The sequence below is a fragment of the Lutra lutra genome, chromosome 8 (genome assembly GCF_902655055.1).
Source record: "Lutra lutra chromosome 8, mLutLut1.2, whole genome shotgun sequence".
In the NCBI taxonomy this organism is placed as follows: domain Eukaryota; kingdom Metazoa; phylum Chordata; class Mammalia; order Carnivora; family Mustelidae; genus Lutra; species Lutra lutra.
In genome coordinates, this window is record NC_062285.1 from 64,316,959 (window position 1) to 64,332,403 (window position 15,445).

General features: G+C 37.4%; 1 protein-coding gene across 1 annotated transcript in view; it reads left to right on the top strand.

Moving 5' to 3' along the window:
- The window catches only part of ADAMTS20 (ADAM metallopeptidase with thrombospondin type 1 motif 20), a 195,495-nt gene that overhangs the window by 84,284 nt on the left and 95,766 nt on the right, over nt 1–15,445 (top strand). The window contains 7 exon segments of the mRNA XM_047742257.1: nt 4,516–4,661; nt 5,852–6,033; nt 6,131–6,267; nt 8,568–8,685; nt 11,177–11,272; nt 12,250–12,416; nt 12,568–12,697. Of these exon segments, the coding sequence (XP_047598213.1) occupies nt 4,516–4,661; nt 5,852–6,033; nt 6,131–6,267; nt 8,568–8,685; nt 11,177–11,272; nt 12,250–12,416; nt 12,568–12,697 (976 nt within the window).

A 15,445-nucleotide genomic window follows, 5' to 3' on the forward strand; every position in this document is an offset into this window, starting at 1 on the left:
ACTTGAGCAGATGAGTCACCTAATGAGTTAATTTTTTAAATAAAAATTGAAATAAAGTTCTGATAACTGTTGAGACTAAACTATAGGGGGCGAGTTGGAAGCAGATCTACTTAGAGAGGTATGATAGTGATAGAGATGAGAGAAGATGATGGCTTACACCGGAGTTGGGAAAGTCAGTTGGTTTGTTTTTGAATGAACTAGATTACTTACTAGGTAGGATGACTGTTTTTAGCTTAATCAAATCAACTCAGCAGAATTTTGAGGGGTCAGCAATTTGGTTTTTGGTATTAATGTCCACAATGTTTGTTAGACAATGTTTGTTAGACATATGAAGATGCATAAGCAGCTTATGTATGAGTCTGGAACTCAGGAAAGGGACCTGGGCTGGGAGTGATTGTTGATAGGGAAGAATAAAGGACCATGATCTGAGCCTAGGACATTCTAGCATTAATTGGAGCCCTAGAAACCAAGGAGTTGGGGGAAGAATGATACTGCTAAATCAAGGAAGAAGACTAAGAACTGGTCATTGGTGATGTATGCAAGAGCAGATAGATGGAGGGTGGGACCATGAGAGCATGGACATTGAGCATTAGACAATGGGTACAGACAGCTCTTTCAAGGAGAAACAGGACAGTAGCTAGTGAGAAAAGTGAGATCTAAGAGTTTTGTTTTTAAAGAACGGAGATAGGGGCACTTAGGTGGCTCAGTTGGTTGAGCATCCTACTCTTGATTTCAAATCAGGTCATGATCTCAGGGTCCTGGGATAGAACCCGCACTACTTCTGTGTTTACTGGGGAGTCTGCTTGAGGATTTCTCTCCCTCTGCCCCTCCCCGTGTTTGTGCATATGCTCTCTCTAAATATTTTAAAAATAAAGAGGGGAAATAAGTATGTTTGTATATTGAGAATGATCTAGTGGAGTACTTCGCAAATTATCTCTAGTAAAGGACCAGTCTTTTTTTCAAATCTCTAATAATTTAAACTGATACCTTTATAAAATGTCAACAATGACTAGAAAAACAAAATGTAAAAAGATATTCAAATGTAAGCCAAATTTTTCTATGGAAAACAGTGTGGCAGATCTTTAAATTAAAAATAGAATTATCTGATCCAGCAGTACCACGTTTGGCTGTGTATCCCAAAGAATATTTTTTTTTCAATTTAACTTAATGTTTATTTCACATATTTTAAATATAAGATATACATGAGATAATGATTTTCTAAGTGCTTTTCTCATATAGATGCAAAGAAAGCTCAATGAATTAGACACTCATTTCATATAATGTAAAAACAAATAGGTTTTTCTAATGGTTAGGCTCACTATATGGAGATTTACTGAAAAACAGCCACCCCTGAATCAGTTTCTCACAACATGTCCTCTCTGGAGGCTAATGAATGTTAGTATTTCTGAATTAATAACTCTTCAAAAAGGTATACCTGTAAGTTTGTTAAACCATTTTCAGAAAATCCAACTCAACTAGTTTAATAGAAAAATTTTCTCATATAAAGAAGCTCTAGGGTTGGTTGATTCACCTACCCAAAAGACACTGCTGACCCAACCTCTTTCCAGCTTTGTGCTCTGCCATCTTCAGATACTACCTTAGGATCAAAAACTACTATCAGATATCACATCCAGACATAAAAATATCCAGCAAAATCAAAGGGCTTTTAAAAAAAAAAAAAAAATCAAATATTTGTTAGCCTCTGGGGAATCCTATTTTCCCATACCTCACTGAATATTCTTCAGAGTTTCTTCTCACTGGCCAGAGCTGGGTCAGATGCTTATTGCAAATTAATCATTAATCAGGATACGTTTTTCAAAATTAGGTGAGACCATGAGGATCTAATGTATTACTGGTTAACTAGAGTTAATAACAGCGTGTTATATAACTGAAATTTGCTGAGAGTGGAACATAAACATTCTCACCAAAAAGGCGGGACGTGGCTGATAAATTTGTGAGGTGATAGTTGCATTAATTAACTTGATGGGGGAATCCTTTTACAGTGTATACTTAAATCATCACATTATACATTTTAAATATTTTACAATTTTGTCTGTCAATTATGCCTCAATAAGCTGGAAAAAAATTAGGTCAGACCAATCATCATTCATTTCCTGAATCTTCTACTGGCCTAGAGTGAAGAACAGTGGAGTAGGTAATCAAAAGTCTGCAAAGCTCCAACAAATCTGTTGCAAGTCCTATAACAGCTAACACTTGCAGCACTGTATACAGTGGTTTAGTACTTTGTATTTATTAACTTCCCTAGTCCTTACTAGAACTCCATGTGGTAGTGGAATGGCAGTGTCATCATTTTGCAAAAAAGAAATGAACAAATGTTAAAGGATTTGTCCCAGGCCACACAGCTAATGTGCAATAGAACTGGGACCTGAGCCTAGCAAGTACACTTTCAGAGTCCATGCTTTTAACCACTGTATCGGGGGTCCACAAACTTTGGTCCATAAGCTAAATCTGGCCAAGTCTGTTTTTCAATGGCCCATGAGCTAAGAATAATTTTTTACATTTTTAACAGGTTGCAAAAAAAAAAAAAAAGTGACAGAAAGCACATGTAGCCTTAAGGTTAAGGTATTTACTATATGGCCTTCTACAGAAAATGTCTGCCAATCCTTGCACCATATCATGGTTGCCAACACATACTTTACTAGGAAGTAAAGGCAAAGAACAATATATGGCATGTTGCTATACACATAGTTCCCAGGTTACATCTAAGTTGGGTTGGCACACTCAAAAACAGAGTCTTGAAGAGATCTCTGCACACTCCTATTCATATCCGCATTATCCACAGTAGCCAGGCGGTGGGAGACACCCAAGTGGCCATCCGTGGATGGATGAATAAACAAAACGTGATCTACACATACAATGAAATATTATTCAGACTTAAAAAGAAGGGAATTCTGACATATGCTACAGCATGGATGAACTTTGAGGACAGTATGCTGTATGCTAAGGGAAATAAGCCCAAAAAAGACAAATGATACATGATTTTATTTTTTTTTTAAGATTTTATATATTTATTTGACAGAGAGAGACACAGCAAAAAGGGAACACAAGCATGGCAGAGGAAGAAGCAGGCTCTCTGTCGAGCAGAGAGTCCGATGCGGGGCTTGGTCCCAGGACCCTGGGATTATGACCTGAGCCGAAGGCAGACACTTAACAACTGAACCACCCAGGTGCCCCATATGATGCATGATTTTAATTAGATATTTAGAGTAGTCCAATGCATACAAACAGAATGTAGAATGGTGGTTGCCAGGGGCTGGGGGTGAGGGGAGGGGAGAATGGGGAGTTAATTGTTTCAAGGGTATAGAGTTTCAGTTGGAGAAGATGAAAAGTTATGTGGATGGATAGTGGTGATGGTTGGACAACAATGTGTGAATTCATTTTAATGCCCCTGAACAGTACACTTAAAAACAGTTAAGATGGTACATTTTATGTTGTGTATTTTGTCACCATGAGAACAAATATAAGCCAACTTTTAAATTAATTTTGATAGGGGCGCGGGGGTGGCTCAGTGGGTTGGGCCTCTGCCTTCGGCTCAGGTCATGATCTCAGAGGCCTGGGATCGAGCCCCGCATTGGGCTCTCTGCTGGGCGGGGAGCCTGCCTTCCCTTGTCTCTCTGCCTGCCTCTCTGTGATCTCTCTCTCTCTCTCTCTTTCTGTCAAATAAATAAATAAATAAAATCTTTTAAAAAATACATTAATTTTGATAAACATGGAATTACTGTCAAATCCTATGAACATTTCTAAGTGCTAACTTTCAGCTTCTATATTCCTTGCAATGACGGGCAACAGTGCATGGACCACTGCTTGTTAGTTTTGATCTAGTGGAGACTGAAACAGTGATGTAGGAATGATCGGAGAATTGTTGTAGTGCTGTGTTGAGCAGAGAGGGGTTGGGATTATGTGCACAGGTAGAGGGATTGACTTTTCCTAGGATCCTTGACTTTTCATGAATCCTAACAGGTGGGATCGCTGAGTACTGAGCACAGGTGCTGTTAGGTGGGGGCACAGCAGGAGTACCAGGAGATTGTGAGCAGATTCTTTTGTACATTTCCATTTTCTTGATATGGATATATGAAAGTGATCATTGAGAATTTGGATGAGATGAAATAAAAAGTTAGCTAAAAGAGTGGGAGAGTGATCTATATCTTTGGATAGCAAACCAGAATCACAGATGTATACTGTATTATTTATTCACTTAAATTTTCATTTTACTACACTTTCCTCATACAGCAGGTCTTCCCTCTGCCAATGGGACTCAAAATCTCAAAGGCAAGGAAATTTCCTGTTCTTTCTTGATTCCACAAATCTTTTTACAGTTACTTAGCAAATATTCAGAAAATATTTATAAGAGGGCCAAAAGGAATCACATTTCTGGGTTAATATTGTGCTTTCAGTTGTGTATATTTTCTTTATGGATATTTATGCTATTCTAATTACCGATATTCTAACTGGGTACGTATGAATCATTTTATGTTTTTGTTTTTGTTTTTAAAGCATTGCCACCATGGGCTGTGCGTCAACAAAGAAATGGAAACACGTCCTGTAGACGGTGAATGGGGACCCTGGGGACCATACAGCTCTTGTTCAAGAACATGTGGAGGTGGAATCAAGAGCACAACCAGGCTCTGTAATCGCCCTGAGTATGTCTTTTTTATGTCACTGTAAATTAAGATTATCTCAAGGCACCAGAAAGTAAACATCAGTTTCATTCACTTCTAAACTGGAGGTCAGTCTGTAAGTTTCTGAGACTTACAAAACTTCTGGAATTCGTTAAGCCATGTTACCTTATCTCAGTAGATTCAATCCTTGAAAAAAAAAATATTAGCTAGCTTCATCTTTAGAATCTGAATTAAGATAGGATCATTTTCTTTTTTTTTAATCTGGTTTAGTGTAAATTTGAGAAAGAGTTGTAAAGATGACAGTATTGTGATGGCATTTTTGCATTTACTGTGTTTCCATTGGAATTCCTGGCTCCGTTAAATGTGTCTTGGCTCTTCTGCATAAAAAAACATATTTTCATTATCCACTTTTACTGTTTTATGTAATTTGACATGTCATTGTTTCTTTCTCTGCTCCTCATGTTATAGATGCATCAGTGTGTTTAACTTGACTAAGTACTGAAGCACAAAGAATGTAGGATTCTATAAGCTTTTGACATGTGTCTATTGTTATGATATATAAATTGGTAGGCCATAAAGAATTTTTAATGCCCAGACAGGACACACTCTGAAATGATACAGTTCATTTGAATTTCAGATCATCTAAATTATGCTTGAAGTCTTTATATTTAAAAAATACCAAAAAGAAGAGTTTTTATTTTCCAGCATAAGTTGAAATAAAGAGATGGGTGGATAGAAATTAATACCATGAAACTCTTTGAAGTGAGTGATAAGTGGTATATATACAACAAAGATGTCTTTATATTTCTTTAACATGGTATCATCTTCATCATCTGGGGTTCCCTAGGTTTTTGGTTTTTTTTTAACCTCCCCAAATGAACAAACTCTAATTTGACATTTTGAAACAAAAATCCCATCATTAGTTCCCTGTGAGTTAACCAAGTCATGAATAAATTATCATTGCTGCCGTCCAGGCCACAGTATTTTTACAGTTTATTATTATTAAATTTTTTATTATTAAATTGAGTATTTTTACAGTTTATTAGCCATTAAATTGCTTAAGAACCATGTAACATACTTCTGCTAAACAAAAAGTATCAATGGGACATAGGTGGTTTTCCGGATCCTGGGACAGAATGGAACAGTTTTAGAAGTAAACGGCAGAAAGAATGTTGTACTGATGTGCTTTAAAATGTAATGAATTTGACTAGGCCAAGAAACGGAGGAAAGTACTGTGTGGGCCGCAGGATGAAATTTCGATCATGTAACACTGATTCATGTCCAAAAGGCAAGCAAGACTTTCGAGAGAAGCAGTGCTCTGATTTTGATGGTAAACATTTCAACATCAATGGTCTTTCCCCTAATGTGAGGTGGCTTCCAAAATACAGTGGGAGTAAGTAGTTAGAATATTTTTTGATGGAAAAATTTCTTGAGACCTAGGAACACACAGCTGTCTTACTGTACACCCCAAATTGAACCTTTTCTTACAGTTGCCATAAAAGATCGCTGTAAACTCTATTGTCGGGTCGCCGGGACCACTAACTTCTACCAGTTGAAGGATAGGGTTGCTGATGGTACTCCTTGTGGGACCGAAACTAATGACATCTGTGTTCAAGGACTCTGTAGGGTAAGTAAACTTGCGTTTAACGTGCCTGTCAGAATATTCTTTCTCTAACCACGTATTACTTCTGTTACCTCAGAATCCATGCCTGTGATTTCCAGTGCGGCACCCTTGGGGGCTGTCACCCTTTTGGTGGGAATATGGTCAGGAGACCTTGTTACTAGGCAGCTCTCTGTCATCAAGAGTGATTCATGAAACATTAAAATAAATTTCTTGATTTTGTTTTGCATACAGAGAATCAGCTTCTTAAAAAGAAAGTATTAGGACGCAGGGTTGTAAAGTCCTTTGGCTACTTCAGATATGACCTTCCCTGGTGACCTCTCCCTGTGGGTTAGTGATGATATTACCCCTTTCCTCTTTTCTTTCTTTCTCCCTCTCTCTTTTTAAAAATAACATCTATTTATTTGAGAGGGGTAAGGGAGAGGAAGAGAGAAACCTAAGCAAATGCCATGTGGAATCTGATGTTGGGCTCCATCTCATGACCTGAGGTCATGACCTGAGCTGAAACCAAGAGTCAGGTGCTTAACTGACTGTGCCACCCAGGCACCCCTCCTTCCTCCCTCTTTTCATCCTTGTCTTTTACTTCCTGAGCATATTCAGACCTTCACTGAGCACCTACTGAAATGTTGGCTACTGTTCCAGTCTCCTGGATGAAAGACTGCAGCAGAGGCAAAAACTCCAAGGTGGTCACAGATTTGTCGGGGAGATAGACACATGAACAATTCAAATGCAGGGCTATGGGGTCATCAGCAAGGTGGCATAGATGGATAGTGAGGAAGGAGTGTTCTGTGGGGAAGTGTGTAAATGGTTCAGAGAATGCTCTTGGACTGGTTGGACATAGGGACTAGTTGTTAAATGCACCTTTTTTCTGAAGTCCTGGAGGTCCCTAGAAGGATTTGGAGTTGAGTGAGAGATGTGATTTGATCTGCATGTTAGAATCTTCAGAATATACTGGGTTAGGAGAGAATCAGATATAGGTCAGCCGCTTCAGATTCTAGGTGAGAAGCGGATGATACCTGGAATTAAAGCACACACACTGCAGAAGTTGTTCTTAACTATGGTGAGTTTGAGAACTAGGATAATGAATTCTGTATAAAGAATATGAATGTAATATTATGAACTAATTTCTTGGGTTAAGGTACCAATTTTCTCTTAAGCATCTATCTGGTGATGAAATGCTTTGCATTCAAAGGTCAATGAGGTATTCAAAGGGAACCAGAGACTAAAAAAGGGGAATCAGTGGCCTGAAAAATTAAAGTTTCATCTAAATTAACAGCACGGAATCCTACACAATGAAAAACAGTGATTATCTGAACTTATAGATGCCTATTACTTTCAGAAAACATCTGCTTAAAATTCATTTTGGAAATATTTGCCTTGTGTATAAAAGAATGAGGCTTAATGAAAGTTTCTCGCCTGATCATGAAACTTTAGAGAAGTATTCTAAAGAACTAAGAGTTACTGCAGTATATCTGCATGGAGAACTGCACTTGTTCTTTTAAACCCCTGAACCAAACAGTTCCCTGTCAACCTTTATCCAATATTCATTCTTAACATAAACACAACTTACTAGGCTGTTTATTAGTTTTGGAGAAATAAATTTCCAAATGGACTCCGTTTATTCCCAGAGTTCTAAGATCATGAGTTACAAAATCATGAAAGACATCTTTTGGAAGTTATTTTAAATGTGTTACTTACCTAATCATACTTTTTGTCTCTTTGAATTACAATTCTTTAAAGAATGGCTTAAATAATGGACATAGGAATTGTTGTCCATGTTTGTTACAATGCAGATTCCTAGCTTTTTGGGTTTTTTTGGGTTTTTTTTTGAAAGATTTTCTTTGAGAAAGAACACAAGTGAGAGAGCAGGGGAGGAGCGGGAGAAGCAGACTCCCCACTGAGCAGGGAGCTGAACTGGGGCTCGATTCCAGGACTCCGGGATCATGACCTGAGCCGAAGGCAGATGCTTAACTGCCTGAGCCTCCCACTTGTCCCAGATTCCTAGTTTTTTCCTCTAAGGATTTTTAATTCAGAAAATCTGGGAATCTGCCTTTTTAAATGCCATCCCATGTGGTTTTGATACAGGAGGGTATGTGGATAACCCTTAGCAGAACACTTTTTTCAGCCGTGTGATGAGAAGGTGTGTGAAAATGTTCATGTACAACAAAACCAGTAGATATTCTGAAAAGTCCTGTTGTACCAAAGCTCCCATTAATCGAAAGAATATTTGTGAAAAGTTTGTCAAAGCATCATACTTATAATTAGTCACTTTTATAATACTGATTATCATCATTGTTATTTTGAAGCAAGCTGGCTGTGATCATGTGTTAAACTCTAAGGCAAAGAGAGACAAATGTGGAGTGTGTGGTGGGGATAATTCTTCATGCAGGACAATGGCAGGTGTCTTCAATAGTGCTCATTATGGTAAGCTGTGTATTTGTTTTCAATTTTCCCTTCTTTTTGATATCATAATGGAGTATATAATGAAGGCATAATAATGGTTTATTGCTTTGCCTTCTCTGTACCCTTAGTTCAAAATGATTAGTAAAACTTTCCTACATATAAAAGTCATAAATATAAAAAACAAAATATTTTGTATTCCTAAATATAAAAAATTATACAAGATGTATCCTTGAATTAATGAGTTCATCTGCTCAAGGCAAATCTGATTCTTGAAAATACAGTAGGTGCATTTATTAGAGTAAATCCAGTGCTATTTAATAATGATGTTTGAATAGGCCCCCCAATTAATAGTGTCTTTATTGATGTTCCTGTAATCTGAAATATAATGCTTATAATTTTTTCAGGAAACTTGCTTTCAATTACTTTTCATCACTTAAACCACTTTTTTCTATAAGCTGTCTTATCTGCTGTGTTTCTTATTGATATATTACAAATGATTAAAGGTGAAGAAACCATTAATTTAAGTGTTGATTTGGGATTACTATGTTTGGTTTTTCAGGAAGTATCTGGATTATATATATAACTGATATTTGGCCATGATTTCATTTTTCTTTAAAAATTTTATGAGAACATAGTGGATATTTTCTGAGACTTTTCTAGGAAAACCTTATGCTTTGTATGGTAAACAAATGTAGTCCTCTAGAAGTTTCCTTGCAAAATGAAAAATGTATTTTTTAGTTTGAACACAGTTAAGTTAGTGTGAATTGCTTCCATTAAAGCTGTATAATTTAAAACACAAAATTTATATTTTAATCTGTATCAAAAGTATAGTACATCTTATACTCTGGTGATGCTTATGAATCTTAGTTGCTAGCCATGACATTATTTTTGTAGTTAGGATTCATTATTTCATGGGAGCCATACACATTTGATCCCTTGTTAAAACCAGTGGCATATGTATCAAAGTTTGGGCTCTAGTCACTGAAAAACATTTTTTTTTCTATTTGAAGCCACATGTGCTAAGTTAGGATCAAATATATAACCTTGCCAAAATTGTAGTATGAATTAATCAGTTTGCAAATGGAAAAGATATTGAACTCATTTGTATGTAGCATTTGTCACATTTCTGCCCCCTGGTGGTAGCCTTTGTCTTTTACATTTATAATGTCTAGCAATTGCTTTCTTCAAAAACCTTAAGTGAGATGACATAAATAGGACGTAGTAGGAATATTTTATTGTGAAAAAAATCATAAAATTCTTGTAGACTGATGACTTAAAACCAATATGTATATAGTGTAGTCAGAATCAGCAGACCATGTATCACTTTATATTCAAAATGTTGATGCCTTAAATGGATATAAAGCACTCTAAAAACATGCAAGGTAATCTCACATCAAAGCTACAAATTTAATCTTTTTTGTAACTTCCTTCTAATTTCATTCCATATTTATCAAAGTTAGTGTACAAGAAAAACTCATGCAACTCCTTTTACTCAGGTATTAAATAGAAGGAAAAACTAATAAGGAAAGGGAACAACTTAGAATACTCACTAGACCAAAATTGTGGACTTGAAAAATCAGAGTATTTGGAAAACTATGTAATGAGTGTAGTGTAGGGAAAACGTTCTTTTTTTTAATATGAAGTATTTTCTCATCTTCTGAGCACCGCAAGTGTTGTTGAATTTGGTCTCATAAAATAGAAATATTGTTTTCATTTCCTTCCCATAAATGCTTAACTTTTCTCATGACAATTTGTTAGAGACTTTTGAAAGTAGTGTAAAAGTTTGGGATAGCTATAGGAATCCTGCTTTCCCTGGAAACTAAAAGCTTAAAAAAAATGTTACTTTCATTATTTTGCTGTTCACTGACTCTCTGTGTAAACATAGCACAATGACCAACTATTTTGATATCTTCAGGATTGGTGAATAATATTTGAAATCCTCTCTTTTTTCCCCCGGTAGGAAGTATACAATCTAAAAGTATTAGTGTAAAATTTAAAAAATGAATGTGTTCTAAACATCTTGGGAACTATAATATTCACTCTGTCTCAATTCTGTTCTAGAATTTTAGAAGAAAAAATGGTTGTACCTTAAGGATCCCAAACTGTGTATTTCTTTTTTCTTTTTTTTTTAAGATTTCAGTTTTTATTTATTTGACAGAAAGAGATCACAAGTAGGCAGAGAGGCAGGCAGAGAGAGAGGGGGAAGCAGGCTCCCCGCTGAGCAGAGAGCCCGATACGGGGCTCAATCCCAGGACCCTGGGACCATGACCTGAGCCGAAGGCAGAGGCTTTAACCCACTGAGCCACCCAGGTGCCCCCAAACTGTGTATTTTAAGAGAACTATTTTTTCCTTCAATCCTTAGTAATTGTGTAATTCATTGATGCAAAAAGAGTGAACACTATCATTTTTCAAAGATAAAATGAAATTAAGTCTGTGCTATTCAGTCATTCAGCCATAACAGCCTCTGGGCCATCAGCTTATGAAAGTTAACATGTATAAAATTATATTGTAGGTTATAATGTTGTTGTCAAGATTCCCCCAGGAGCAACAAACATTGATATTCTTCAGCACAGCTATTCTGGAAAACCAGAAGATGACAATTACCTTGGTAAACATTTCTAGTAAATGACCAATGTGTGATTCGTGCAATTTCATGGAGGTCTGTGGTTGATGTAAATTCTTAGACGACAAGAAGAGCCCCTTGAACAAACATGCAGTTCAGTTCATACTGAGCTTAAGTCCTCTGACTTCCTGTACATGTTTCCTCTTGAGTTATATGCTGGATCTTCTTTTAAAAATACTAAACAAAATTCTGAAAATTTGGTTTTTCCTCATAAGAGTGTTGTAAATAACCAAAGGTTATATTCAGTTAACGTTGCATGCATATTTAGAATAAAATTCTTTTCTTTTTATCTAAAATTAATTATAGACTTCTAAGGTATAGGCTTCATTATGTTTATTATCAGAAATTAGCGTTTAGCCTTAAAGAACTTCACGTAGGCCCAAAGATGAAAAGAATGCTTTACAAACCTTTCCTTCTGTCTGGGAAATTCTGGAAAGCAGTCATTCAGGGTATGTCAATAATGACAGAGTGTCTCTCCATGAAAAAGATCCAGACATTTATATGAAGACTAGAATGGTCATTGCATGGCTCCTTAGAATATTGACCCCTAGAATTTTGTAGCTTTGTATATTTTTTCCGAGAGAAGCAAAAATGGAATATTGCAGCCGTCTGGCTGGTGGTCATTTCCTCACCATCGATGACCAGGACTGATTTAGTTGATGTGTCTTCTGGGTCTTGACTTAGGTTTTTTCTCTTCCTATCTGTTCCTCCTGAAGCTGCAGCCCTCTTGAAAGATGACATTCTCAGAAAAGTATAGGATAGATTTAATATCTTTAGGTGATATGCTGTAGTTTCCCTTCATATGGATTAGATCACACATTATAGTAAAATACAATTTATTTCCTCAAAAATAATTTACATTTACTTTAATTTCAGAAAAGATTTGCATTTTAAAAGTTAAAGTACTTTTCGTATTGTTGATTGTACTGTTTTATTATTTCACGAGTACTATTCTTTTACAGCATTATCTGATACTCAAGGGAATTTTCTTTTGAATGGGAATTTTGTTGTAAGTATGTCAAAAAAAGAAATCAACATACAAGGAGCTATTTTTGAATACAGTGGTTCAAACAGCTCAGTTGAAAGAATTAATAGTACTGATCGGCTGGAAGAAGAAGTTGTTTTGCAGGTAAATTCTCAGGAGTCATTAATAAGACCTAGTTTTAATCCTATTCATAAACTGATGGTTCAGGGCTTTGCATTTGTTAATCATAAAAATGATGTCTTTCAAGAATATCTTTCTATGAATTAATTGTATGCTCCTATGTATTTCTATTGAGGTTTTATGTGTGGGTAATTTATACAACCCTGATGTGCGATATTCCTTCAGTATCCCTATGGAAGAGAAGAGCGATCTATTCACATGGGATGCATATGGACCATGGCAAGATTGTACCAAGATGTGTCAAGGTACACTGGTATTAAGTAAAAGGGACTGAAGTTGGTCTCTGTGTGTTGGTATAACTTGGAGTACTTTTGGGGGTGTCTGCCTGTGGAGTCCCCCAACTGTCTACACACACACACACACACATCACCACACCAATATACAAAGATTTCCTACCCTTTTCTTCTACTTTCCCCCCTTTCATTGTTTCTGATACTTAACAATCTCATTATTCTCTCCCTTTTCCAACATTCTCAGTTACTGCTTTTTTTTTTCTCATTCTTTCTTGCAGTTGGAAGAAGTTTCTCTTATAATCTGTATACCCCATCCTCCATCTTATTGGCAGGGGATACATTCCAAGGCCCCCAGTAGTTGTCTGAAGCTGTGGATGCTATCGAACCTCATATGTACTGTGTTTTTTCCTATACATGTGTATTATGATTATAAATTAGGCACAGGAAGAGATTGACAATAACTGATAATAAAATCAAACAATTATAACCATATACAGCTGATTCTTGAACAATATAGGAGTTAGGAGTACCAACCACCCCATGCAGTTAAAAAAATTTCACATATGGGGATGCCTGAGTGGCTCAGTTGGTTAAGTGTCTGTGTTTGGCTCAGGTCATGATCCCGGAGTCCTGGGATCGAGCCCCGTGTCAGGCTCCCTGCTCAGCGGGGAATCTGCTTTTCTCTCGCTCTCACTCTCTCTGCACCTCCCCCTGCTCATGCACTCTCACTCGCTCACTCACTCAAATAAATAAATAAATCTTTAAAAAAAAATTGCATAAACTTTAAATTCCCCAAGAACTTAACTACTAATAGCCTACTGTTCACTAGAAGCCTTACCAGTAATAAGCAGTTAATACATATTTTCTACGTTATATGTATTCAGTGCTGTCGTTCTACAGTAAAGCAAGCTCAAGGACAAAAATACTAAAATCAGAAGACAAAATACATCTATGGTACTGTAGTTTATTTATCAGAAAACCATCTGTGAGTGGACCTGCACAGTTCAAACCCATGTTGTCGAAGGGTCACCTGTACTTACTAAAAGGTCTGTGAGTGTGGTCTCTCTCTGTTTGTTGTCCTGTCCTCACCCTTCGAGTGAGGATGTGAGCTGATAAGATGCCCACAGGGTGAGATGAAGTGTGGTGAATTCAGTAGGCTTTGTGACAGTGATAGGCTGTAGGCTCTATTGACCTTCAGATGTACATTAGGGAGTGGATCATTTTCTGGACCTTGGCTGATGCAGGTAACTGAGACCACAGAAGAAGGGGTACTAAGATATAATGTTTCCCAGTGAAATAAGTGTTCTCTCACCCACTCCCCTCCATACACCTTTCCAGTAACATATCTCTTCCTTTCAGTGTTGGGGTATCTAACAGCCTTTCATTCTTGTATTTTCCTTCTGTGACCACAAGAAAATACATTTGTCCTGTCAGCCTGAATAATTGAAAGGAGCATAGTGAGAAGTGGAAAAGCAGGGACATTTACAGTAGAGAAAGAAAATGAAGAGACCGGAGTCTTTGGAAGAACTGTGATTATGGATATTTAATTGTGTAAGATTTTTCAGATCAGTAAGTTTGAGGGACTACTTTGTCTTGAATTAAGACCCCAATTTTGCATTCAGGTTTTAAGTTCTACTGGATAAAACCAGCAGGAATAGATTTTCTTGTACAAGGTAGTAAGTGCAATGCTCCAGGCCTGCACAGAGAGAACCACAGAAAAGTTGGAGCAGTTTGTGAGAGATTGAATCTGAAGCTACAGAAGTTTGGTGCAATGGAAAGTAGTTCTCAGGGGGACTGGAGAAAAGTTTTGGGAAATAAGGGAGCAGTGGTCCAGAGGAGAGGGGATTCAGGACCGAATGGAAATGAGCTGAGGTAAGGTGGATAGCCAGAGGCAGTGACCATGCATGATGGGAATATGAGGGACAGACTAACAAACTTACCCCAAGGTCACAAAGAAGTTGTGGTGCCTAATTCAGAAAACAACACAGGCTTGGTCCTGTGATGTTGGGATAGTGGTGCTCAGAATGATTGCGTGGCAACAGATGTTTTCATTGGGATGGTGTCTCTGGAGGGAGGCTGCCCTAGGTGGTGCAAGACTGACCCATAAATGCCGGAAGAAAGAGGAGCAAAGCTTTGGTAATAGAGGAGAAATTCATTTGGCAGAATGACCCTAGAGATTTGGGGAGCAGGGAGCAGTGTTCCAGCCCTGAGTGGGTACACTGTGGGTCTGTGGCATTGGATGTGGAGAACTGAGAACAAATCCAAACATCAGATGAGTGAAGGAACATGTGAAAATGTGGGGAACACGCCAAGTAAAGAAGAGCAAGATCCAAATAGAAGTTTGGATAAGACTTGATGAGATGGTTTGGGAGGCTGAACCAGGAAGAGCTGTCTTAAACAATTCTAGTCTGGAGGGGGAAAAACTATTAGGTCAGTTGCCACATAGTATACTCCCTCTTTGTGTGTAACTTTTTAGTTGCTTTAGAAGGAAATTCCCTCAGAAGCACCTGGGTGGCTCAGTTGGTTAAGTGTCCCAATCTTGATTTCAGCACAGGTCATGATCTCATGGGTCGTGAGATCGAGCTCCAAATCAGGCTCTGCTCTGGGCATGAAGCCAGCTAAAAATTCTCTTTCCCTCTACCCTTCCCCATCCTGTGTGCATGCACATGTTCTCTCTCTCTCTCTCTCTCTCTCTCAAAAAAATTAAATAAAAAATAAAATTCCCTCAGTTTTGTTATTCTGTGTACTGAATGTAATGAG